The following is a 27,082-nucleotide window of genomic DNA, read 5'->3' on the forward strand; positions in this document are numbered from 1 at the left end:
TTGGCCAGGACTACTCCAATTTACTTCTATGGTTCTAGTAAAGTGATTATTAACCTCTTTTCACTTTCAAAAATGTCCCAGTTTGGATGATAAATTATATTGTCATTCTATACATAACTTTGTTAAAGAAACAGGGTGAATATTTTGCCAGAATAGTCTGTAGATAGATGTGTGAGACACATTGGTGAAAAACAAGGGAAAAAAAAAGAATGGGAGCAAATGGTGGGACAAGATCTGCTGCTTAGTTTTATATGTGTTTGTCCTCAGTTCCAGGGACCAATTGTCCATCGACATTTAACATCAGTTATAAAAATTAAGCTTTTTATTAAGAGAAACTTTCCCCTGAAATTTCCTTGTTCCAACACTAAAAAAACACCCTACCTCAGATTTATAGTATATTTCCATTCAATTTCCTAAGATGTGGATGCTAATACACAACAATTGAATTCTAAAGAAAAGGGAAACTGATTAAAGGGAAAAGAAACTGTTGATATAAACAAACGATTATAATTAAATAGCCACAATTTATTATATGTGTCTTTAGGTGTAAGAACACAAAGAAAAGAAGAGTAGCAACAGAAATGTTATTCTGGTATTTAAAGCCTTAGTTCTATGCTTTTATTTTCCACAGGGTATAGGATTTCTGGTTTTAGAGACCTTCCATGCAATAAACTTATTAGCCACAGGATAATAATTAAATTTCTTTCTTAACCTGTCTGTGTCACATTCATCAATATAAAATGATTAATAATGACATCTCCTTACAGGCTGCTGTAGAGATTAAATGAAATAATACACCCAAAGCATTTAGCATACAGTAAATATCTAATTTGTTGGTTTGGAGATTATTATTGTTATTATTACTATTATTTGAGATGAGGTCTCACTTTGTCACCCAGGTTTGAGTGCAGTGGCATGATCATGGCCCACTGCAGCCTCAACCTCCCGGACTCAAGTGAACCTCTGACCTCAACCTCCCAAGTAGCTGGGACCACAGGTGCATGTCACTATGTTTGGGTAATTCTTTTTTTTTTTTTTTTTTTTGTAGAGGTGTCACTATGCTGCTTAGACTGGTCTCCAACTCTTGAGCTCAAATGACCTTCCTGCTTTGGCCTTCCAAAGTGCTGGGATCACAGGCATGCCCCACCTCACCTGGCCTGAATGGTGGTGGTGTTGTTGTTGTTTTATATTAAAAGAGCAGCATGTTTATTTCACTCTATGACCAACTCTTTTGGCATTTTGTATGTGTGTACAGATGGCATTTTGACCGGGGAAATTTTAATTACTCTTAGGTAACAACACAATTTACATAGTGTGTGTCAAATAGAAAGCTGGGAAATCAGGTTTCTTCCTACCTTACCTCACAAGACTATTGTGAGACTAAACAATCAATTACATAAGAACTTTCTGGGATTAAAAAAAAGTTTAAAACTCTAAGCAAATATAAGGAATTATTATTATAAAACTGAATTATTTGGGCCTCACTATATTAATCTGTCAAGTAGGTATTCAAGGAGTACCTTTCATTCAAATAAAATGCATTTGAAAGTGGATATTCATTATCAAAGGGCTAACCAACAATAAAATTCCTAACTGCAATTTTTATCAGTGTTATTTCCTCTGGCCCAACCCCCTGGAGAGCAGATGAGGTGGCCATTTGTCTTTCATGGACATGAGAGCACTGAGTCAGACATCTCTTATTTTCAGGAGCATGCTGATCTACAGAGACTGGAGCAGAAGGCTAGGCAAGCCTGGTGGTTAGCCTCCATGCCCATGGAGACAGTGACGATAGCAAGGACGGTGATGGGAGGGATTAGGCAAGACATGGGGAGATGGCAGCCCAGGACTGAGCCAGAAATTCCATGCCTAGATATTCCTAGGCATAGTGTGGGACAGAGGGAATACAAACTTGGCACTGTTCAAAGACCAGGCAGGCACTTCATTCCCAACAGCAGTAGCTGGCAGGCAGTGCCACCACACCACCACTCAAACTCACCAATAAAGGGTGAGGTAGGAATGCCAATATGGAATATGAGCAAGTTCAAGTTAAATGAAAGGCAAATATATAAAAGTTGAGGACCACCCAAAACAGGCAAGCATAGCAGCTTCTCAAGGCACTGTGAAAGTATAAGTGAATTATATGTGAAATCCCTTTGGGAAAAACCATTTAAAGGTCCATAAAATTTGCAAGACATGCCAAATACTCACCATAAGACTCTGAAGAGGAATGGAGCCCAATAAGGCACTCGAAACATTTACAGAACATTTTTCCTAAACTGTGATATTTAAGGCCACATTGAATTTTAATGACCCTAGTAAAAGAGAGTCACAGAAAAAGTGACTTTCATTCCAACTTCTCGGAGAAGTGTTCCCCAAAAGACAATCCTTGGGTGGACAAGTGCTTTTTCCTGAATGTCCCCCAGTGATTACTTTAACTCCAAGAGAACAAGGTAGATCTATTTCTACCTTTTTGCTTTCCATTCTTTGGTCTATTTCTCTTCTAAACTCTTCCATCATTATTATAAGTTAGAAAAAATTACCAGGCAATTTTAATTATTAGATACTTCCTCCCTATTTTTGTGCCTAATTAACAGGCTTCAGGAATAATTCTATTAAAAGTATTATCACTTTAGCAAATATGATATCATCTTTGGTTCATCTATTTATTGTGATGCTAAAACATTCTTCCTATCCTCTCCAAGTTTGCTATGCAGGTTAACTGCTAGCCACCTAGCACAGTTACAGTATAACAGAACCCTAAATGTGTCTGAATCTCTTGAATGGCACTTGTAAAAAAGCTGTAACAGTGTACCCATGAAGCAGCTAGAGACAATAAATAATGGAGAAGGCAACAGAGAACTGTGGGGAAAATTGTACATTCTGAATTTTTTCATGTATGAATACAGTTATTCTTGCCTATATCTTTTATTTTATTTGTTGATTTCCAACTTTTCCTTTTTTTTTTTTTTTTTTTTTTTTTTTTGAGACGAAGTTTCACTCTCGTTACCCAGGCTGGAGTGCAATGGCACAATCTCGGCTCACTGCAACCTCTGCCTACTGGGTTCAGGCAATTCTCCTGCCTCAGCCTCCTGAGTAGCTGGGATTACAGGCATGCACCACCATGCCCAGCTAATCTTTTTGTATTTTTAGTAGAGACGGGGTTTCAACATGTTGACCAGGATGGTCTCGATCTCTTGACCTTATGATCCACCCGCCTCAGCCTCCCAAAGTGCTGGGATTACAGGCATGAGCCACCGCACCTGGCCTGCCTTTTTTATTCTAAGAAATTATTTAATGCAATGCCAGTATATTCTCTGTGGCTAGCTAATGTCCCAAGTGTCATTAAGAAGTATCTTTTGCCTCTCTAACTCCAAGGATTCCTGGAACTTGCAAGAAAAATTCCAGACATCTCTTAAACCTCATTTTAGACTAGTAGTGGTGCATGCAGACACATAGTAGGTTACCTGCAAAGTTAGGTCTGTCGAAAAGTTGTAGCAGCAACCACAGTGTTCCTTGATTTGCTAAGTAACCTACTGAAATGCATGCATCAATTGACTAGAGGAAATGCACATAAACCACTGGGCACACGCGGTTGCATGCCCACAATTACAAATCAGGATGAAGCAATAAATTATACTAAGGCATATGTTTATTATATGTTGCTGCATGTACCATCCCAGAGCCTGCTATGTTGAAACAGTAAAATAAAATAAAACTGAAGACTTAAGATTGAAAAAGTAAAATTTTGCTTAACTGCCCATGGGCTATATTACTAAGCTTCTAATGTATCTTTTCTGCCCACATTTTTTAAAAGTGACTCCATTGCTATGTCAGCTACACTTCACTTGGAAAGCTATTGACTTTTCCTTTCTGTTGCCTTAATTTTCTTCTTCAGGAGCACAGAGGGATGCAAGTCCAGGTGGGCACTGTGGCTTCGACTGATTGTGCTGTGTAACACAGCAGGGAAACCTCTTATCTCAGGCTGGAGTTGCCTGTTTAAGATTTTTTTTCCTTTATAAAAGGTAAAGATAGTAAACACAGCTGTAGAAAATGGTTTTGTCTTTTTTTACTGTTTGTTTTAATCTGTTAAAATGATATAATTAAGGCAGAGGGTAAAAATGTCTATAAAATTATACTATCTGCCCTTGTGCATATATGTTGTGGGCCAAGTTTTACGCAGTTCACAGTGTTTAAATAGTCTGAATGGCTTTGGCTTTATAATTGGTTTTCTGCATTTCTCATACAATGTCGTCACATCATAAAATACAGTGGCTTAGGATCAATGAACTCTAAAATTCTAAATTGAGCTTGGAATTAGGATGCTATTAAAGATGACCGAAGCTTCTCTCTTGCTATTTCCTTGCCAGAGCTGGATCATTGCTTCGAATTCCTGTCTGCCAATTTTCTTTTAACTCCACAAGGGGTATTTTTAGAATTTGGAATATTTATATATCTTTAAGAAGAATAAAGGTTTTGTAAATAGTAACACAGCCAAACCTTCCTTTCAAGAAGATGAAATCCGAATTTAGGATGAAGAATATGCCTCATTTCAGTTTGCAAAGACATATAATAATATAATCCCATTTACTTCCTATTTAGATAAACTTGAAGTGTTTTCAGCTGTGGTATGTTAAATTCGTCTCATAGAGAATAGATTTGAGTGGATACTTAAGGCCTTTTCCTAGCTAGTTATGTTTAAGTTAAATGAATAAACATATTCTAATGTCTTAATTATAAAAACAAAATGTGTAGAAGTCTATGATCTGCCCTATCATTTGAAAATAAACCAAAAATCTTATTAGGTTGGAATTAAGCGGAAAATAGTTTTCCCCTCTGGAGATTTTTAATTTATTCAGAATATTTATATAATTGCCTCCTATCAAATCCTTTGAGATTTACTTTGTTGGGGTTGCTCTTTAATTCCAAACACATTTTTCTTGAGGGCAAGGGGATATTATAATTAATTTCAGCATGAGGGAAACCTTTTTCCTACTTATCCTGTTACCTCTTCACACCCCCTTTTCCTCTTCTCCCTCCCTAGATAAGCTCACTGTTGATTCATGTGGGTTCCTAAACATTTTAGCTTGGGCCTAGTTAGTACATCCTCATAAAGGCATGGGAAGAACGTTGAACCTACATGTGGAATTAGACAGTTTTCCTAACTCAGAAGATGAACCACCTCTGAATGCTAGATCCAAGTCAGTGTCCACAGCCCTCTATTGGGAGGCAAAGACCATTCAGTTGCATTGTCAAAACCAATGACTAACAACTTGTGATATTTTTGAAAGCCTTTGCTACTTTTGCAATCATAAGTCCTATCTTTTTATCTCACACTAGTTCAAAGAAATGTGCCTTTTCTATACAAATTACCAAGTTGACTATTTCAGAGCTGTCACTTTAAGTTATTAAATGGTCTTAGTATTCCAACTCAAAGATAACTGCAGCTCCGTTGTAATAAAATGATTACTCAGATCTACCTCCACAAAATGTATGACTGAACCAGTTTTGTTGTGTATGAGATTTCTGGGATGAAAAGTACTCTAAATGAATCATGGTAAGAGTGAACTTCTCTGAGAGCATTTTTCACTGGACAATGGATAAAACAGTGTAAATAAAAAGAAAAATAAACCTCACTCCCAAAACAGGACTTTCAAAAAATGAGTGTTCTACTGATAAAGTAAAAAAGTGCTTTTTATATTAAGTGTGCCTATACAATGCTAGTATCATATTAAAGGGTCCTTTATTTACTTGAATTATGCACATCCAACTGATGTGTACAATGTTTTTTATAAATGAAGGTTTCCATATTAAAAATATCTTAAGTTCATAAATTAAATATTTTCAACTCCACTGAGTTTTCTGAGTTTCAAGCCCAAAAGAAAAGGTGTTCCATTTTTGGCACTTCTATGAGTAAATAGATTTCCAGATAGGCTACATGGAGAAAACTGAGTAACTGTTATTAAAATTTTCTGCTCCTCCACCCCCTTCCATGGCACTCTCCCTGCAAACTTAGTGGCACTCTTTTCAATCCATAGTAGGGAATGACCAAAAACCTCCCAAGCACCTTATCTAACTAGAGGAGGGCCTTCTTCAGAAATGTCTAGGAAAGGCCGCCGGGAGCAGTGGCTCATGCCTATAATCCTAGCCCTCTGGGTGGCCAAGGCATGTGGATCACTTGAGGTCAGGAGTTCGAGACAAGCGTGGCCAACATGGCGAAAACCTGACTCTACTAAAAGTACAAAAATTAGCCGAGCGTGGTGGTGGGTACCTGTAATCCCAGCTACTCAGGAGGCTGAGGCACAAGAATCTTTTGAACCGGGAGAAGGAGGTTGCAGTGAGCCAAGATCGTGCCACTGCACTCCAGCCTGAGCATCAAAGCAAGACTGGGGAGCGGGGGGAGGGGACTAGGAAAGAAGTCACCCTTGATATCTTCCGGTCACCCCAGGTGGGGACATTGAACAAGACATTGAACAAGAACTTACACCCAACAATTGAGGGAGGCGGAAGGGTTGAGGGGCGAGGGCCAGGGGGCAGAGGCCACCACGCCAAGACCCAGAAAAAGGTGAGCCGGTGGGAAGAGGACGGAAAAGTATGAATGTGCAAGAAGTAAAGGAAAGGAAGGAAAAGGCATTGGAATTGAAAGATCTATTGGAAGTACAGAGAAAGAAAACCACCTGGTAGTGATGTCTAACACGAAGGACCCTTTGGTGCTGTCCGGCCCGTAACTGAGCTTGGGATTTGCCGTTTGTGCAATGTTGCTCGAGGACACTGGGTGGCGCTCGTGGTAAAGACTTGCACTTACCTTAGAGTTTACCCCCACCCCCACCCCCACCCCCAACACTTCCCCTTCCGTTCCTTTGCAGATTTCGGCTACTAAAAGATGAAATTACTCACATTCTTCCTACGTGTCTCAGCGGGGAGCGCACTGCTGGAAGAGTCGGATGCCGTGGGGCTGTTTCTCCATCTCCACGGCTGGATTTGTCGGTGGGTTTTGAGAGGCAACAGCGTCCCGCCCGCTGGCCTTAGGACAAAGCTGGAGGCCCTGATGTGAGAACTACCTCACAGCACCAGCAAAAAGTTGCTGCTCCGAGAGCAGGGATACCGGTCGGTGTTTGCCCTGAGCGAGTCCGAAGCCGCAGCCAAGGCCCGCAGCTGAGCCGGCAGTGCACAGAGCTACAATGCCTATATAAGTGAAATTAAATAAAACTGTATTGTGAACAGAACCCCCGCTGCTTTTAGCGCTTCCTCTCCCTGCCGGCTGCCTTTAAGGAAAGGAAGGAGAGGGGAGTGAGTTCAACCTAGAAAAGAGGAACAAAATCAAGAAAGTTGAGGGTCTGGACCTGTAGAAACACATCCAGATTTGGTCTCACCCAAAAGCAGAACGGCTCAAGTCTGCTTGAGCGCCAACGTTCTAAAGCTTTAGGAACTGAAACAAAGAAGTTAAATTCATCCCTCCCGCCCCACTTCTTTTTGTCTTTTATGAAATGTGGGAAAGAATGTCCATTTTGACAGAGGGATGGAGGGGAGGGGTGAAATTTAGCAAGGTCTAGAACTAATTTAACATTGTAACATTATTTTCAATCGGATCCCGAACTTCTAAATTTTGCCCCAAGTCTGCAGTTTCCAATCCCATCCTGGTTAGGATCTGCCATCTCAGCAAGGTGTATGGGCATTGCTAGGAACACCCTGTTTAATATAACCGCGTGGTAATTCAAATCTGTATGTAACCAATAGTGCCGAAGATAGGGCACCAGAGGAAGGGCGGCCCGGCTCCCTGCCCACTTGTCTGCTGGGAGGTGCTTTGAACTGTACCTGGCATTGATCAGGGTAAACGATTCTTGTATTCACTGGCCAGGTGCGTGTCCAATAACTTCTCCAGAGCAGAGCCCAGGACCGCAGACCTCTGTTTCCCTGCCGTCCTGTCAGCTCCTCACAGCCCACATCTAGACTGTTAACAGTCTGTCAGAAATCGACAGCGCCGAGTCAGGGCTGGCTGGCAGCTGCGGCTCTGTTTACCCCAAAGTCTATCTCAAAAAAGCCCAGGGCAGCGCAGGCCCAAAGCGCGTGACTCGGGCCAAGGGGAAAGGGAGGATACCGCTGGGCGCCAGCCTCCCCGCGCTGAAGTTTCCCCTCAAAGAAAGTGCTGTCGAGACCGCCAAGGCAGGGAGTGGGTGCACTGACGTCAGCTCTGCTTTGGAGTTCCCGAGCGGGGCTGCATCTTGCTCTGAGCTCCAGACACCCTACCTCTACCTGTCGGCTGTTTTGGGCCGAGTGGCTCCACAGCCCAAGTAAGGCTAAACTAACAATAGACACAACTAACACAAACGCTTTCTTCTTCGGTAGGAGGGAAAAGGGAGGGAAGGCCAGATAACCTTAGATATCCGGTAGAACTGCCAGGTTGCGGGACCCCGTAAAGGAATTTGCAGGAAGGCCCCAAATCAGGATCCAGCCCCCGGAGTTGCCTATTTGTGAGGGGAGTATCAATGGGGATTGACAAAGACTTTTATAATAAATTTCTTAAACTCTTAGCTGGATCACGACTAGAACAAGGATAGCACCTCCTGAAGGGCAAACTTTAGGCCTCGTGTTCCAACTGAATGATTCTTGAATCCTTTCTTCCCTTCCATAGAACTAAATAGGATGTCTTTGCAGCAGGAAATAAAGGGAAGAGGGTACAGAAATCCGGGCTGGGGAATGGAGAGACTGGGCCTCGAGTGCCACATCCATGGATGCAGGAGGGGGAAATCAATGGGCATCATCTGACTTCCCCACATCAGAGACTTTCCCATTCTTTTCTGGAGGCATGACAGGTCATACATGGATCCATTCACCTTTGCAGAAGTCTTTATCCACTTAACATAGTTACAAACCCTTTATTCCAAAGCCTTGAAAATAGAGGAAAACATTAAACAGAAGTGGAGCTGTTTGGCTCTACTTGCAAGCCAGCAACGAGGATTTGGGCTTCCTTAAGTTATATTTGTTTAAGACAGTAATTTTGTAAAGCCATTGTAAGAACTTCGGGTTGCAGAAACTCTCCCTGCCATTTACCGGCGTAATGGGCATTGTGCATTCTTGGGCATTCCTATCCAGCTCGCTTCTGTGAGATACTCATCTCCTTCAAAGGAAGTTGCCTCTTTCCCCAAAGAGCAAATTTTCAAAACATGTCTAAGTTTCAACTTTCTTCCCAACACTCCACTAAAAAAAAATGCTGTTATCCCCTCCTTCTCTCCTCCATCCTACATCCTCCCGCTCCCCACACCTTGACTTCCTATTTCAGTATCAGCGTTTAATTCTACACTCGCCTATGGTGCAGCCCACGGGAGCGGGGTAGTTGGGAGCAAGGAAAGATGGTTGCCCACCTCATTCCCAAAACGTGCACTTTTGAGGCTTCTGATTGGAACATATTGTTCCCAGACATCACAGAGTTTGTGCTGGGGCTTCTCCGACGTCTTTGGAATTTACTAAAAACAGATTTACTGAGACCCCTCCCACCCCCCACCCCCAAAAAGGAAAAACACACACGGGCGCGCGCGCGCGCACAAACACACACACCCCCTCCATACCCCCACCCTTTTTAAGCAATGCTTTGTTGTGCTAAAACTAGTTGGACGAGTTAGGGTGTTACTGCTGCTCCCGAGGCCCTGGCCAATGGAACCAGATCCACCCCGCTGTGCGTAAGCGCGCAATTAAGGATTTAACCAAGGCTGTGCTGCGCCTCAGCCAGCAGTCAGCCGGCCGGAGACAGAGACTCCACGACTCCCAGCCTCCTCCTCGCCGCGGCCGTCGCCTCCTCCTTCTTTCCTCCTCCTCTTCCTCCTCCTCCCTCGCTCCCACAGCCATGTCTGCTTAGACCAGAGCAGCCCCTCAGCCAACTCCGGCAGCCGCCGCCGCCACAACAGCAAGGACAGCCGCTGCCGCCGCCAGTGAGCGATGACAGGAGTGTTTGACAGAAGGGTCCCCAGCATCCGATCCGGCGACTTTCAAGCTCCGTTCCAGACGTCCGCAACTATGCACCATCCGTCTCAGGAATCGCCAACTTTGCCGGAGTCATCAGCTACCGATTCTGACTACTACAGTCCTACGGGGGGAGCCCCGCACGGCTACTGCTCTCCTACCTCGGCTTCCTATGGCAAAGCGCTCAACCCCTACCAATATCAGTATCACGGCGTGAACGGCTCCGCCGGGAGCTACCCAGCCAAAGCTTATGCCGACTATAGCTACGCCAGCTCCTACCACCAGTACGGCGGCGCCTACAACCGCGTCCCAAGCGCCACCAACCAGCCAGGTACGTGGACCGGGGGCAGGCTGGGCAGATACCAGGGGACTAGAACGCTGGGGGCGCGAAGTAGGGTAGTAGATTAGGGGCCACAGCGGTTCACTGCAGTGGGGTGAATGAGGCAGAAGGGAGGAGGACCCAGACCCTCCGACAAAGAGTTTTTCTCCGGCTAGCATTTTAGGGATTCTTAGTAGGAGAGCCCTGCGGGGGTTCGAACTAGCGCCCTCCCCTCCGGCACCTTCCGAAGCCCTCAGTCGCTGGATTCTCAGCTTGCCGGGCCAGGAAGCCTACTGGGCTGGAAAGAAGATACGGGTGGAGAGAAGAAAGAATCAAGCAGCCCCTGGCGTTTGCGTAATAAAGGGGAGGTTAGTTGTTGGGAATTTTGGTGAGCGTGTTGGGTTGGTGTGAGTGCGAGTAGAAGGCTGCCTTAGAGACTCAGTCAGGATTAGTCTGGGAGTCGCCACAGGCTAGCAAGGTGCGGGTGCCCTGAGCACGCTGGATGGGGGTGGGGGGTTAAGGAGTTATAGCCAGCCAGAGAAGAGCGCGCCGAGAGCTTTGCGGTTTATCCAGGCATTTCCAAAAACAAAAAGCCATTTGAAGATGGAGGAGGGTTGCTGAGGGGTCACGTTGTAGGAGGGCTTTTTTTTTTTTTCTCTCTCTCTCTCTCTCCATAGGTGCCCAAAATTTGTCTTTCCCTCCTCCTTTTTAGCCCCCCCTTGAAACTTACTTAGAGTTTAAGAGAGTTAGTGAGCTTGGGCGGTAAGAGAGGGGTATGAATCTCGGTGGAGAGGTTTTACTGGTCAGGTTTGATCTCTTCCCACCAGCACATTAATAATCCTGCTAATATTAGCATCCCTTACTCTGGCAGAATTGAGACCACAGCCCTCAACCTCCACCCTTCTCCCTGGAACTTACACACACACACACACACACACACACACACACACCCCGGAGTGGTTCTCCGCCAGTTCCAGAGAGGTGGTACTTTTGAGGAAGGGGACTTGTAGCCCCAGGGCACGTTTGTACAACACGCTTTTGGGAATCCGCCTCCCACCCTGCATCCCCCCCAACCTCATACTCAGGACAGTGAGAATTTCGTCCTGACCTGCCGCCCCTTTCCTACGAAACCACCCCACCACCGGTTCCTTCTCCATGTGTGACTCGTGCTGAACTTTAAAAGAGAGCCCTGGGTTGAGGTGTCTTCGTTTCTTTCACTCTCTCTGTATTTCGTGCATAAGTGGAAGATTTTTTTTTTAGCCAAGAACATATTAGGTATATTTGTAAAAGAAACCAGACACATCTGTGCCCTCGCAGATCTGCAGCGAGATTATGGGGGCTGTATAATCGGCCCTCTGTCTGCCGCGGCCCCGACCGCTCACTGCTGAAGTGAAGGAGCATAGTTTGCGGGTCTTTGAACTTTGGAGACCTCGGTTAGCGTCTTCCCTGACCGAGCGTCTGGCTTCTGCGGGCGCCCGAACAGACGCCGATAGTAGCCGGGTCACGGCCGGGGGGCTCCTCCTTGAAGCCCCGAGAGGGGTTGGCGTTCTTGTCTCGGAAACGCTGGGGAGCACCGGGTGGGCGTAAAAACCAGTCCGGGAGAAGGAGGAACCACCGCAAGAGCTGAGTCCCAGATGCCAAGGGGAAAGCTGTGCTGTAGGAAGCGCTCTGCACAAACCTATCTGAATGAACAGAGTAGGAATTAATCAGACTACCCCGCTTTTCCATATTTGTGGGAGGAGCATTTTTATCGCGGTCTTGAAAAGCCAAGGTGTTGGTGATACGGAAAAAGAGTGAAGACTGAATGGTAAGAAACGCAAGGACTCTATTTGAGGCCCTTCCGCAAAAGGGGCATTGTCTGGTGACAAGCTTTAACTGAGTCTGTTTTGATTATTTAGAGAAAGAAGCGGCCGAGCCCGAGGTGAGAATGGTGAATGGCAAACCAAAGAAAGTTCGTAAACCCAGGACTATTTATTCCAGCTTTCAGCTGGCCGCGTTACAGAGAAGGTTTCAGAAGACTCAGTACCTCGCCTTGCCGGAACGCGCCGAGCTGGCCGCCTCGCTGGGATTGACACAAACACAGGTAAAGCCGCTGCCATGCACTAGACCTGCTTGAGCTGCAGGTCTGATTGGGTCGCGTGGTTCAGTCTCGGGGACTGGAACCGTTTGGACAGTACCCGTGAGAAACTAACAGGCAGACACAAAGACACCAGCCCCTATGCTTTTCTCTCCTTGAGTCAGGCCTTGAGATGGTGGGGGTAGGATTCATCTTGGGCCTGGAGATACCTCCCCCTCATCGCGCCCCTCGGCCCCCCAGCATCGGGCCTCCGGAGCGTAGGGACCAATTTCTCGGGTTGAAAGCAAGTGGAGGGTTATTTCTAGGACGGCCTTGCAGCCCTGAGAAACTACCTGGTTTTCTTAACAATGTAGATCTTCCTCTGGGTGAGCAGGGCCTGGGGCCGTCGCGGTGGTCTCAGGCTAAGAAAAGGCTGAGAACGTCGCCTGGAGCGGAAAAACTGAAGGGTCGTGCCCTGAGCTTATGGGAGCTTCAGGCCTTGGCCGGCCGAAGATCGCAATGCTACGGTGTGGCGGGGGAGGAGGCGCTATTGTATGGGGGCGGGGGGCAGTCTTTCCTGGATTGTCCCATTCCCTTTACTCCAACCCAGCTGGGGCCTACGGAAGCTTAAAGAATGTTCGAGTCGCGGATAAGAGCTGCAGTCAGATTCTGGCCTCTCTGAGCTGCAGAGGGAGTGAAGGGAGTAGGTCGCGAGATTGGGAGCTTGCTCCTTTTCCTCAGCACAGGCGTGTGTAGCCGGCCCCACGCCCCTTTCCCTCTGGGATCCCGCGATTGTTTTAGAGAGCTTCGCCGCGTTCCGCGCGTCCTGCGCAGGCTTACACGAGCGCGCCGCCGCCGCCAACCCTCGGGCGCACACTCGCCGCGTTCGCGTCCCCCACCCCCAGCTCAAACAAAAGACAAGCCTTGGGGTCGTGGCCTTTCTGGGCCCGGGCGCACGGATCCGGCCAGGGCGCCCTCTGGGGCCAACGCTCCACGGTTTGTCTCAGGCATAGCTTCTTGGCCGTAGGCCGCAAGCTGCGGGGAGACGACGGGCAGGGCTGGGTGGCCCAAGGGCCAGAAGATACCTCCAGTCGCCGCCCGGGGGAAGGCGCGGGCAACCTCTGAGTGTCCCGGTAACATGTGCCTTTGTTCCCCAACCCAGGTGAAAATCTGGTTTCAGAACAAAAGATCCAAGATAAAGAAGATCATGAAAAACGGGGAGATGCCCCCGGAGCACAGTCCCAGCTCCAGCGACCCAATGGCGTGTAACTCGCCTCAGTCTCCAGCAGTGTGGGAGCCCCAGGGCTCTTCCCGCTCGCTCAGTCACCACCCTCATGCCCACCCTCCGACCTCCAACCAGTCCTCTGCGTCCAGCTACCTGGAGAACTCTGCATCCTGGTACACAAGCGCAGCCAGCTCAATCAATTCCCACCTGCCACCGCCTGGCTCATTACAGCACCCGCTGGCGTTGGCCTCCGGGACACTCTATTAGATGGGCTGGCTGCTCTCTTTTACTCTCTTTTTTGGGACTACTGTGTTTCGCTGTTTTAGAAAATCATAAAGAAAGGAATTCAAATGGGAAGTTTGGAAAACTGAAAAAAGATTCATGTGTAAAGCTTTTTTTGCATGTAAGTTATTGCATTTCAAAGGACCCCCACCCCCTTTTTTTACAGAGGACCTTTTTTTGCGCAACTGTGGACACTGTCAATGGTGCCTTTAAATCTATGACCTCAACTTTTCAAAAGACTTTTTTCAATGTTATTTTAGCCATGTAAATAAGTGTAGATAGAGGAATTAAACTGTATATTCTGGATAAATAAAATTATTTCGGCCATGAAAGCGGAATGTTTCTGAAAAATACTTCATTTTGCCCCTCTGATAACTGGCTAGTGAAGTTTTATTGAAGGCAACTAAAGAAGGACAAGCTCTGCAGACATCCGACAACGCAAAACAGAAAAACAGAAGTCGGAGCTGCATGCATGCAGACTGTATATGTGTATATCTTCGATGCTGTGTGTGTGTGTGTGTGTGTGTGTGCGCATATATATATAATACATATATATATGGCAGGTTTATAGTACTGCCATGTCATATATTTAGGTGTTTTGTGTGTGTGTGTGTGGTTTTTTTTTTTTTTTTTTTTTTTTTTTTTTTTTTTTTTTTTTGCCTAGCCACAAAAACCTTTAGATAAATTTAACTCCAAATTGTTTCAGGTAGAAAGTAATGCTGAAATAAAAATACCTCCCTCTCACCCTGTCTGTGAATTACAAGGCAACAGAAATCCTTCAATAACCCCTCTGAATTCTAAGCTCAAAGCAATTATCTTGGAGAAGCGCCCCCACCCATCAGCCTCTGTGTAGTTCCAGAGCAATTAGACAAATTACCCTTCAAAGGGAGTTTCCAGAGATGAGAAAACGAAAAGAAAAGGAAAAGAAATCTCCCCTCACACCTATTACATTTCTAAAAAATCTAAAATGTTTGGAGCATGGCAAATGATAGAGCCTTGGACTTTTTGGATTAAGATTATAAATGTGTCAGCATTTTTAGAGAGATAAAACATTGCAGAGATTATGAAGCGGGAACTTCAGGGTTGGAGAAAGGAAGAAATGAAAGCATTGTGGCACCGTATTGATTTCATTTTGTGCGAGATCATATTCTTAATATTTCCCTCCCCTCTATTCTCTTTACCACTCTATGGTTTTTTTCAGAAAGGAGCTTCCTCTGCTTTGCTTTTACATAAAACAGTGGCCAAACTGGTTCTAAATTATGGAAAATGGAATCTGTTTTGGAAGATTTCTCCTTTGCGAAGACTTCTTTGGGACAGAGAGGAAGGACTTGCTGCGGTGTGCCCTGTCCCTTCCTTCTTTGTGCATTCCTGCATGTAGATATCAACAGTGTGACCAGAGCTACGCACTGAGCCGAAAGCTGTAGCCCCAGGCCTGAACTGTAGGTGTTTCTGGCTGGCTATCCTTCAATGGGCCTGACTCTATTTCCTTAGGATACCAAGGAAAATGTTGCTTTGAAATTACAAGATGCATGTGAAATATTTTACAGCTAGGAAGTCAGCAGCAATAAATGACAAAAGAGCCTTCTTAAAGTAGAGGTAGATTAGAGCATTAGAAATTATATCCTGTCAGTGAGGATTTCTGAGAAGGCTTTTCCAGGATTGGGAGACTAGACGTGAAAAGGCACTCTATGTGCCCTGAGGGGAATTTACCTCTCTCTCTCTCTCTCTCTCTCTCTCTCTCTCCCACCACCACCTCCCTCTCTTCCTCCCTTTCTGCCTCTCCTCCTCTTCTCTCCCTACCTCCTTTTCATCTCTTGGATTTTTTTCATTCCCTTCTCCTTTACTTTTTTTCTGGAATAGTTACCAGGCCCGCCAGTGTAGAACAGCTTGCCTCTTGGAGGAATCAATATTTTGACCGTTCTTTAGATCTACCCTTCTGCCTGGCTCCGAGGCAGCACAACGCCGGGTGGCCTGGCCTGTGAACCCCTCCTCCTCCCGCACCCCCAACTCCAGAGCGGCCGCGACTCAATATTTCCCTCTCCCCATTTATCTCCAGCCGTACCTTCTCGGAAGGACCCCTGGGTGCCAGAAAGATAGCGCAGTAGGAAGGCTTTCGGGGTAGGGGCGAGCCAAATGGTGACCCATTTTGTTTTCTGCACTCACAGGGAATAGGAGGATTGGGGAAGAGATGAAGATACCCACTTCCTGCTTTTCTTTCTTTGCTTGTAAGGATTTCGGAAGTTTCTATTGCACCGAGAGCTAGCCCTTTATTTCTGGCGACTCCGACTGGGAGAAACCCGCACCCAGGGCGTGCCAGCGCCTGCCTTCCCCCTGTGCGGACGCCTCTCCCTGACAAGGGGTGCGTGTTCGGGAAGTTTGGGGGTTGGGGTGCACCCACTGCACACCTTCAATATTTCTCACCTACTGGCTGCCTGAGGGTGACCAAGAAAGTGGTTGGAACATAATATTTCCTTTCTGCACACAAAGAGGGCAGATTTTTTTCCATCTGTCCCTATCATCTCCTCAGCCCCATTATTGGTGGAAAAGAAGGGGTATCACTTCAACATCCCCAACACCGGGTGCGGCCGGGCTGAGGGAAGGGAGGGTTCGGATTTTTCTAGAGAATGAGGGACGCTCTTTTTAAATGACCTCTCCCCAATCCTAGCTTTGAGGCTAGCTGCTTGTTGTTAAGATTACTAAAGCCTCATTGCGAGGTGGCCCAGCCCAACCCCGCGCAGACGGACTTGGTTTCAAGATTCCTTCTCTTGTGCTAACCTCACTTTTTCCACTCGCAAAGCCCTCTTCTCTCGTGTGGTTTTTATTTTTTAGCTTGGTCTGGGAGCCGTGGACAAAAATATTCTGGTAAACCAGTCTGCAGCGGGCTTTCCCTGGCACCCTGGGGATTCTCTCAGGGGAATTTAACTCCCTGTAGTCCCGCGCCCAAGAATGTAAAAATAGCAGATCCTCAGCAAAGTCTAAAAATATCTATGTGATGTTTCTCTCCCTGGCCCTCCCTTCCACCTTCTCTTCCTCTCCATTGTTCATTCCTACGTCGAATATAAACGTGCTCCACTCCCTAGCAGATTCCCGGGCCGGCGGGTCCCACTCTTCACAGCGCACTGGGCGACCCCTTCCTGCCTTCCCCTTCCGGTCCCCACTAGCCTAGCTCTCGGTCTAGTGCTCCCAAGACGAATCAAGTCTTTTCCAAGATTAATGCTCTTTTCGGTGGCGTCTTCACATTCCCCACCCCTTACTTCCAACACCTCAACCCCATCTTCAGAGCTCCTCACAAAGCCCAGGAAGGCTGGGCAGGCAGGCAGGGCCAGCGAGATTCCCCGGTGCCCAGTCCGCCTCTTGGGCCCCCCTGTAAGAAATCAGATAAATTGGCCTTTGTTTGAAGTTCGTGTTGGGTTAGGCGGATTTCTGCCCTTTTCCCCCCTTTTTCCTGGCGGCCACCTCCTTGTGGGACAAGGGGCGGCCTGGGGATCCGAGAGAAGCCTCATTCCTGTGGGTGCCAGGCGGCTCCAGTCCTGAGCCACAGGGCCTGAGACACACATACACAGAGAGGAACCCGCAGACTTCGCTGCCCTTGATCTCGCTCGCTCTCTCGCTCTCTCTCCCTCCCGTCGAGGCACCCACCCGGGATCCTTCCACTAACACTCGGATCCACCCAGGGATCGGCCCCAGGCCGGAGCGCGTTGATCCGCACAAAGACACAAACGCACACAACCCCCTCCCGTGACACAGGCCAGGCCAGGATCTCCCCGCCCAAGTCAATCTTCTCTCTCCCGCCCCTTATCCCACAATCCCAGAAGCGCCGGCTGGCCTCCTCTGGTTCCTTTGATCCCACCGGACGCCCCAAGGCTCGCGCCGTCCTGGCCGCGCCGTCCTGGGAGTCACCCACAGCGCGCCAAAGCCAGGCTGCGCTCGCCTCCTCCCAGCGCGCCCTATAGCTCACTCCAGCCTGGACAACGCTGTCTCCTGGGCTCTCCCTCCAGAAGCGCCTGGGACGCCTTCTGGAACACTGCCCTCACATCCTCCTTCTTAGTGCTTCCCTGTATTCCGGGAGAGAGACATTTCGGGCTACCCAACCACCCCTCCTCTTCGCCACATCCCTACAACCCCTTGGATCGCGCGCCTCCCACTGGCCACTGGGATCTTGCCAAACTAGAGCTCTCTGGCCCTCCCCAGAGGCACACCCAGAGGGCAGACGCCCTTGGGCACCTCTGGGAAGCGCGCCGCGCCGGCGGATCCGCCTGCGGTCACCCCGCTCCTCCACCCTTAAGCACCCCCCACCCCAACAGTAACTGGTGGAGGCTCCCGCCGCTCGGGAGCTTGGGGAGGGGGCGCTGCGGCTTGCTCTCGCCTTCGGCTCGCGCTCTCAGGTTGCCCGCGGTCTTTGCACACAGTGCTTGGTTTTTCTCAACCTCAGCCCAGTCGCAGCGAACTCTAGGCCTTAAAAATAGCCCAAATAGCGGTGGCACATGTGGGATTGGTTAAATATTTTCTACGCAGCCCTGTCTCTTTCCCCCCACCCCCGGCGTTTCTGTTACATTTGACAGGTTTTAGATTCCTCAGTGGTGCAGGGCAGAAAATATACATTGTATGTACTGCGCGCGCACGCGCGCGCGCGCGTATGTGTGTGTGTGTGTGTGTGTGTGTTGCGGGTGGGGAGCTTTTCCTTTCAATCTTCCAAGACTGCCGGCTGTAATGTAATAACCTGTTTTATAGGTCAGACTCTAACCGTGAAGATAGGAACTGAGGAAATTTACATGAATCTCTCTTTAAAGGAGATGAGAGTCCTGTTTTTCATCAATTAAATGTTTCTGCTCTTTTGTTCACTTGGACTTCTTATTTACTTCTGATTTATGGGGATCCGAAGGAGTCTCTGCCAAAAGCACATGTATTATTGAGTCTGTTCCACATCCTAAACCAAGATTTATATAAAACCGTGAAATACCACACATTACGACCTTTCACCACAGGAAGGAAAAAAAATGGCTTCATAACATCACTCTACACACATACCCTCCCTCCTAGTTTCGGTGAGGATTCTCTGTGGAATCTTCACCATATGCAGTCTAGTGTATTTTTTTTTTTAAGAAGCGGGTGGGGGTGAAGGGTGGTAAACAGTTCTCAAGCTATGATTTATTTAAAAGGCTTCTTTTTTTTCTCTCGCTAAGCGAGAAGACAGGAACCTGCCAATGGAAGCTTATTGTCATCCAAGACTATTTCTGCCACTTGCCATTTGCAAGGTCGGGTAAGAGGGGCGAGGAAGAGCAGGATATGGACTCAACTTTCATTTTAAACAGAGGTCACTAAACAGGGGACATTTCATTATTGCCCTTAAATTCACAAGAGCTAGGAAGCCTGCTAGCCACCCTGCAGGGTGGCCCTGGTTGGGTAGCTCCCGCGTCTGTGAAGTGGTGGGAGGAGGGAGAATCAACATAGACTGACCTGGAGGCTAGAAAAGATGCCTAGGAAATTCTGTGTTCATGGTGGGAAAATTGAGTTCCTGGGGATATGCGGGACTTTAGGTATCTTTGACTAGAAGGTCCCCACCAAGAACCAGCACTAGACTCCAGAACCCTCTACCAGGGCAGGGTTCATGTTTCTGGAAGCAAAAACTTGAACCCCAAGAGCGCTTTGACTCTGGGCCCGGCATAGCCCCCCAGCCTCTCTTGCTTGATCTCTCCCTCTCTTACTCTAATTCTCTTCTTCTTTGGTCTTCCTATATTTTAATAAGACTGACCTTGCTCATTTTAACATGTTGGTGACATGTAGCAAAGGAAGCAGCTGGACTGTTTTATATGGAGGGGGGTTATTAATTAATAAAAGTTAATGACAGGATTATAACCAATAGCCAACCCAACTGGAGAAGACACCTTCCCAGCCGGCTATATTTAATCATTAGCAATTAATACATTTTCTGCTAATATCCTCTAGGATTCTAGATGACTTAGTGGTGAAAAAGAATGAAGACAGAGGGCAGGAACACTTGTAAGTGTCCAAGGGCATTTTGCTCGGATAACAAGAGAGTGCAAATTTATTTAAGAAAATGTTCATAAACAAGTGACAGGCACACTTTGAAGCGATTTTGTGGAAACAATGGCAAAACTGACAAATGTTCTTTGCTTTGGGGGAGGGGCACCTTTTTAAAGCAGAAAAACACTTCTGGAGAGAGAAGGGGAAAAATAGACAGGGGGTTGGAAAAAAAGCAAAAGAAAAATTATTTTAGACTCCAGGCAGCAGCAGATGCAGCAGCCCTTGCAAACACATCAGCCCTGCACTATTGAAGATTTGGACATGAAATGCTTCAGACCACTCATTTGCTATTTTCTTAATTCTTGCTCTTCTTTTTCCATATGAATCAAACAGTCTTTTGTCCTTCAGGGTTTGATTTGATCGCTACTGTTCACATTTCACTTTTGTATTTTCCTCTTCCTATACCATTACTCATTGAGTGCCCTGTGAAATTACAATCGTACATTTTCAACTCAGCAACCCATTTGCAGTGCAAAAATAGGGTCTAAATAATGGCTGAATTAGCCCTACTGGACAGTTTCAGATGTAACACTCTGTAATAATTATATTGCAGGCTGGATTAGGATGCTATTATCATAATCTGGACGTTTACAATTATCTGTAATTTGCAAAGATGCGCCAGGTCTTGATTACAGCAGTTTTTTTTTTTTTTTTTGTACCACGCTAACCATCACTAAACAGTGACAGTAATAACAGCTAATTTTGCTGGCAATATAAGAGGTGCTGGGGTGTGCAAACAATTTCACACCTGGATGTGCTCACTCAACCAAGAATATAGAGAAAGAGCTTCTGCCCTGAGACTCAGAAAAATATTCTCCTGTGCTTCGGTTCAGTATAGATTTCTAGACCCTGATCATTGCTTAAGAGATATTCACCGAGGGTAAGTTTTTATTTCTTGCATACTTCAAGGAACAGTTCTTATTTCTCTTCTCACACTTTCCAAGACATACATGTTGCCGTTATAATTTATTATGGGCTACAACTTTGCTTTATATGTTGTTCAATGTTGACCTTTTATCCCCTTTAACAGTAAAAAGTGTTGTTGTTCTGGTGAGTGAAAGGATTCGAGTGAGAATTGAATCCTTAAGTATTCGTTTGTCTTTCTTGTTTTCTATGTTGTTGATGTATTTGGTGCAGCTTGTGACTGAAGCCTGGGAAAACGACATGTTTCTAAAAGGTGTGGAGAGACTCTGCTGGAGATTCCAAGCTAAAATCTATTTGAAAATTATATTCGCAGCTAATCCTAGGTGAATCCAAAGAGGTCTTTACTTGTGGCCATGATTTTAGATTTTGAGGTGACAAGATATTAAACGGAGCTCGCGATTGTGCTCCTTTAGAATCACAGGCATGCGGACATTTGCAAAGGCAGGTGTAGTCTGATGAATCTCTGGACAGTGTAGCCCCTTCGACATCTTTTCTCCACTTGGGGGAAGGTTTCCGAAATAGCCGGCCTCAAGCTCGGGTGTGGAGGCAGTGGAGGTTGGAGGGGCTATGAGGATCTTGGAGTTACTGCCCGCGGAGCACAGACGCTGTGACCTTGGGGCTGGAGGGGCGTGATTGGCTGAGACGCAGAACCGAGCTGGGGAGCCAGAAAACCCAGATTTAGGAACGCACCAAGGAAGACTCCAGCAAGAAGCCGTGCTGTTCTATCTATAGATGACGCTGTTTCCTGACCTTGTAAATGTTGTAAGCAGCTAGAGATGTTAAGTGCTTGAGAAATCTTTGGCTTCCTATTCCAGTGCAAAAAGGCCTTTGTCCAGCGGCAGAAACCTTTTGACTAAGTTGTGTCAAGAGATGAGATGTTTATTGGTGCCGAAGAGAAGATAAATCATCCCCTTCACCCACTTTTTCCTCTACCCCACCCCCAGCTATTGTTCTCTCTCTCCTCCTCTTTATCTCTTTTTAAATAGGAAATATGGTCAGAATTGAGGCTACAGAACTCGAACTCTGCAACCTCTGGAGAAGTTCGAACGTGGGGAGGCGTAGTAGGCACCACCACTGGGCGACGCCTTTCGCCCACGCCCCTCCTACCAATCCCTCCCTCCCTCGGGAATTCGCTAACCGTAGGGTCAAAACATTCTAAAGAGTGAAAATATTAACCCTTGAGGTTCAGAGGATCCAGAGAAAGCCCAATTCCAAGGGCAGTCTGGGGCGACTACTTGGCAGAGTTTCTTGTTTAATTAAACTCCTGTTAAGAGATGAAGAGATCGATACAAATGCATCGTGACAACACCTCCAATATGTCAACATGCATTTGCCAGGTTTCAGAATTTTATGCACTCACAGTGGTTTGGCTTGTTTCTGGTGAATTTTTTTAAAGAAAAATTAGTGTTGGTTTCGATGTATGGTAGCTTTCTCCCTAACGTAATTTGAATAATTCAGCAAAGCCCCACTACCAGCTGTACTTCTGCAGCCTCTTCCATTCTTTTCAGCATTATAATTTTGGTTAATTTTCAATTTTAGGTCCTACGTCTCTGCAATTTGTGTATGAATAACAGAATAATTTCCCTCTTTTGTTTCGCCTTTCCTGTTCCTGAATCTAAATAAAGATGGCTTTTTAGTATTAAAAGTGGAAGAAAATTACAGGTAATTATCTTTGACGGTAAAAACGCTGTAATCAGCGGGCTACATGAAAAATTACTCTAATTATGGCTGCATTTAAGAGAATGGAAAAAAACCTTCTTGTGGATAAAAACCTTAAATTGTCCCCAATGTCTGCTTCAAATTGGATGGCACTGCAGCTGGAGGCTTTGTTCAGAATTGATCCTGGGGAGCTACGAACCCAAAGTTTCACAGTAGGAAGGGGGAAAAAAGAAAAGAAAACATTTTTCCTAATGTAACAATGCGAATGCTAGAAAATGACAAGACTGATCGGTTTTAAACCATTCTGAAGACTGACTGAGCGTGGAAGTTGCTCAACAAAAAAAGGAACGGGTATATTGGTAAGTAGTCTTTGCTTTGTGTCTAATTATAGTGACTGTCCTTTTGCACGACTGTATGTCGCTGTCATTATATGGAGCACTCTGAGTATCTCTATTGACTTCTGATAAATGGCTCAGTGGTTTCAAGGTTCATAATTTGAAGGATGCCCAGGTCTGTAGCCATTAATTCTCACAGTATGGGGCTTCCTGCTTGTATGACGAAAGGACTTTTCATTTTCATTATTTCTGTGCTTTCCCCAAGATCGGAAGGACGTATTTCATTTAGGATAGTGCATTTTTCTACCTAGCTAGTTGGCAATGGGTTTTAAACATTAAGTAGGCATAATTGTATATTCTACTTTCTATTTTTTTCTTTCCTGTATTTTTAAAAACTGCATCCAAACAAAGACAAATATGGCTGTGTTATTTTGGCTGGGAAAAGGGAAAGGAGAATACTCAGTTTCAGCACCAGAAACTACGGTGATGTCTAGAGGTTAACTTGAGGATAGGTCATTCTAATGTTTAAAAAGCAGATACATGTGTAGAAACTACAATAAAAACATAATATGTAAAGAAAGCTGAGAGGCATCTGTGGTTAATGTTAAAGTACTTAAGACAAAGGCTGGCAATGCCAACTGACATGTTTGCAGGCACTCAATGTTTATATATGTGTGTGTGTGCGTGTGTATACACACACACATATATATAACTTCCCATATTAGGAAATAGAATTTTTTAAGGGTGATAGAAACTATAAGGGGGGAGGGGAAATAAGGGAGGAGGGAGGAAAGAGAGGGACAGAGACACACACTGAGAGAAATATACAAGACACTCTTAGCATTTTGTGGCTTTTACTCCATATATGAAAGAAGACAAAAACATACAAAGTATATGTACAACTAAAATTCAACAATATATACAGAAATGTTTCTTGATATAAATGTCCCTATTAGCTTAGTGAATGCCACCAATTCACTTAGTAAAGGTGTCAAAGCAATAGAATGGTGATTCTGATTATTTCCTCCGTCTTTCCTGATTCCAGTTCAGGGTTTAGGGGGGTGGGGTGGGGAAAGAGTGGTTTTTGTTTTGTTTGTTTTTTTAATCAACCATCATTCCTGGTCATTGCATTTTGATAAAACATGCAGCATTCCCTTTGTAGCAACGTTCTAATCTTATAGCCACTTTTTCCTTTTTCTTTAGAGAAGGGCTGTTATGTGAGAGTTTTTCTTGTCAGTCTAGGAATGGTAAATAAAAATGCAGGAGTCTGAAATGCTTCTCTTTCATCATGTAATGTCTTAAACTCATTAAACAAGTAAAAACGCTGCCATGTTTGTGCAGATTCTTCTGGTGGGGGGAAAATCTGTTTTTTAAAAAAGTCATTTTGATGGATACTCCCAAGAAGAAGAAGCTCAGAGCCTGGATCCCAAGGGGTAAGGGCAAATATCCTTACAGTAAGGGATTTCAGGAGTGCTGGCATAGAAACCAGTTTCTCTCTCACACATATTCTTTTTCTCTCTCTGAGATGCAAGATCAATTACTGACATTGCTCAAGAGAGAGGGTAAATGAGAAAAAAATGTTGAAAGGAAAAAAGAAAAGAAAGGTAGAAAGGAAAGAAGAAATGGAAGAAATAAAATAGGAGTGAAAAGAAAGGGGGAGAGAGAGAGAGAGAGAGAGAGAGAGAGAGAGAGAGAGAGAGAGAGAGAGAGAAAGAGAGAGAGGGGGAGAGAGAGAGAGAGAGAGAAAGAGAGAGAGGGAGCGAGAGAGAGAGAATATGAGCCTATTCGGCTTCTCGACACATTTGTGAGTTCTAAGCCTGCTCCTTCGGCTCTTTTTTGCAGATACAAGCAGGTCCCGGATTCTCCTTTCCTTGTTCAGAGGTTTCCCTAGGGTGTTCCCTTGGACAACTCACATCATCTGTGGTCTCTGCATCGTGTCCTGGTGTGGAGAGGAGTACCAGTGAGAATAGCCAGGCATGTAGCTGTTGGGGGGCATACTGACACCCTTGGCCGAGGCAGAAACGTCCCAGACTGGAGGCAGCGCTGGTGAGCGCGGCGACAGGGCTGCGGATCCCTGAAGGGGGTCGCTCTCATGAGGATTACTGCCCTGCTTCAGCAGTTTCTTAAACTTAGAGCGTTTGTTCTGAAACCATATCTTCACCTGTAAGAAATGCAGCAATCATTAGGCCCATAAACAGCAAACCAGTGCTTCTAGTGTCACTTGGGAGATTTGGAAGCAATATTTAAAAGCAAAAAGCAAACAAACAAACAAACAACCACTGCAAATGCCAACAAGCCAAGTCCCGCCTCCTTCCACCTCTTCCTAGCTTCTTACACTCCCACTTCCTCCAACCTACTAGGTATCTTGCCTGGATACCTAAAGTCATTGTAATTCTAGAATTGCATGCTAGCCTGGGTATAAAACAACAGCAAAAATAAGAAAAAACTGAATGAGATGACCAGGTCAAAAGCCTAAAGAAGGATTTTTAAAAGGAGCTCTTTCAAATCAAAGCCATACAATTGAATGCACCTCCTCTGGTAGTCCGTGCTTTTACATTTAGTCTATGTAAAAAGACTATTTTACGTAGTCATTTGCTCCCTCTACATGCGTAGAAATACCCAAAAGCTGGTCTCTCTCTACATGTACAGGGAGCAAATGACTTTGAAGGACTGAAGCCTGTACATTTATAATGAAATGCATTAAATATATCTATGCATATATTGCACATGCCGTAGGTTATACACGAAGCATCTTTCTTTAGACATAAATATATCCCCATAAGCTTGCAGGGATTAAGGACTGCAGCTCCTTCATTCCCTATTTTGTATGTTGCCTAGTCAAATTGTGGTCAACGATCATCACATGATTGTGAATATAGTAACTAAAAGTCAAAGGACTTCTGAAAATGTGAATCGGGAATCTGGGTTGGGAGCATATTTAGGCCAATATTTCAGATGTACTTTATTTGAAGAAGGAAACTCTATGGTGCAGCTTCCCTTACCTTTAAAATTGTCTAGCCATAGGAATCTACTTTTTCAAGAGTCATACAAGCCATTAAATAGCCAGAATGCCTTCATATCAAACCCCAAATATTTATGAATGGAAATATGGAAAGAGAAAACAAGCTAAATTGAAAAGAAGAGCTTAAAGAACAGTCTTAAGTCAACACAAAATCAGTCTCCAGCCGTAGTCTCATAAAACCTGAGGTCTCCTGGCTGAAGATTACCTACATCAGATGAGGCCTACCTGCTCCACACAGGTAAATTAATCAACAAAATCTGCGGGTGATCGCAGCCTGGCTTTTTGACCAATATACTTTTTGACCTAGTATACTCACCTAAGCTCCTTCTCATGAAATCTGAAATGCCTTCTATGTCTTTCAAATTAGTAGAATGGGAGAACTTCAGTAACTGTACTGAACTGTGGCTTCACCTGTTACAATTTGGGTAACATTTCTCTTTGATCTCCAACTCTGCCATTACACCCAACTCCTGTGCTCCGAGGAGGCAGCTCAGACCACATCAGCCTGTCACCCAGATGACTTAACCACTGTGCTCAGGGAAATCTTCAGAAAACAACCCACCTTGCCATTCCTAGGATGAATAGATTGCACTTTGATGCCTTCACTAAACCTCACTGGAACCTAGGCCCACTTTGTTTTTTCTTAGTTCATTTCACGAGTTTTCTTTCTGTGTCAATGAGTTGAAATCCTTATTAGCTCCCAGGGCCTACAAAAGGATCCTTAAGAAAGGTGAACCTTATTCTGCCTCCCGACCTGTACACCTTTTTCTCCTAAATGTTTGTTCTCTTTCGTGTTGTTCTGCTCTGGAATAAGACTTAATTGAATTATGAGCTTGGTCACAAAAGGATTCTGGGCTGGGGTGGGGTCGCCGAGGGTTGGGAGGATGTGCAAATCCAATCCAGTATTCAATACCAGGTCATTCATTCCAAACTGTGTTGTCCCAGGAAAGTGCATAACTGGAGCAAAAGGCATTTGTCATAAAGCTCTTTCCATCCTTGGTTGACTAGGCCAACAATTCCTCCTGATGTGCTCCCTGCCCGATCTGCAAGCGGGACCAGCATTTCAGGGATACTCGGGCTTCTCGGGAATTACCTGTGTTTGTGTCAGTCCTAAGGAAGCTGCCAGTTCAGCTCTCTCTGGAAGTGCCAGATACTGAGTCTGCTGAAAACGATGGTTTAAAGCCTGGAGCTGCAGGCTGGAATAAATGGTCCGAGGCTTCCGAATCTTTTTCCCTTTTCCATTGAACCTGATTTCCCCGTT

The 27,082-nt window shown here is 45.5% G+C and overlaps 2 protein-coding genes and 1 long non-coding RNA gene across 3 annotated transcripts in view; 2 read left to right on the top strand and 1 right to left on the bottom strand.

The window, feature by feature from the left end:
- Window positions 1-9,722: 9,722 nt before the first annotated feature.
- DLX5 (distal-less homeobox 5) lies at window positions 9,723-14,163 on the top strand. The gene is made up of 3 exons (XM_035253816.3): window positions 9,723-10,285; window positions 12,172-12,356; window positions 13,492-14,163. The coding sequence occupies exons 1-3, from the start codon at window positions 9,931-9,933 to the stop codon at window positions 13,819-13,821; spliced, it is 870 nt and encodes a 289-aa protein (XP_035109707.1). The 5' UTR covers window positions 9,723-9,930; the 3' UTR covers window positions 13,822-14,163.
- An 8,435-nt stretch (window positions 14,164-22,598) lies between these two features.
- Window positions 22,599-27,082, top strand: part of LOC144578267 (uncharacterized) — a 46,671-nt gene continuing 42,187 nt past the window's right edge. Inside the window, exon 1 of the long non-coding RNA XR_013523731.1 lies at window positions 22,599-22,823. This is a non-coding gene — a long non-coding RNA (uncharacterized LOC144578267). The remainder of the gene's footprint in view (window positions 22,824-27,082) is intronic.
- Window positions 23,637-27,082, bottom strand: part of DLX6 (distal-less homeobox 6) — a 5,509-nt gene continuing 2,063 nt past the window's right edge. The window contains exons 2-3 of the mRNA XM_035253817.3: window positions 26,915-27,082; window positions 23,637-24,960 (exon numbers count right to left, since the gene is read on the bottom strand). The exon at window positions 26,915-27,082 is cut by the window's right edge and continues 26 nt beyond it. Of these exons, the coding sequence (XP_035109708.3) occupies window positions 24,709-24,960; window positions 26,915-27,082 (420 nt within the window). The 3' untranslated portion in view covers window positions 23,637-24,708. The remainder of the gene's footprint in view (window positions 24,961-26,914) is intronic.

The sequence above is a fragment of the Callithrix jacchus genome, chromosome 11, assembly GCF_049354715.1.
Source record: "Callithrix jacchus isolate 240 chromosome 11, calJac240_pri, whole genome shotgun sequence".
Lineage (NCBI taxonomy): Eukaryota > Metazoa > Chordata > Mammalia > Primates > Cebidae > Callithrix > Callithrix jacchus.

Excerpts from the sequence above, each read along its gene's own strand:
- DLX5 (XM_035253816.3), top strand. The coding sequence starts at position 9,931 with ATGACAGGAGTGTTTGACAGAAGGGTCCCCAGCATCCGATCCGGCGAC. Across the intron at positions 10,286-12,171 it reads AAGCGCCACCAACCAGCCAG|AGAAAGAAGCGGCCGAGCCC; the intron begins GTACGTGGACCG and ends TTGATTATTTAG. Across the intron at positions 12,357-13,491 it reads TGGGATTGACACAAACACAG|GTGAAAATCTGGTTTCAGAA; the intron begins GTAAAGCCGCTG and ends TCCCCAACCCAG.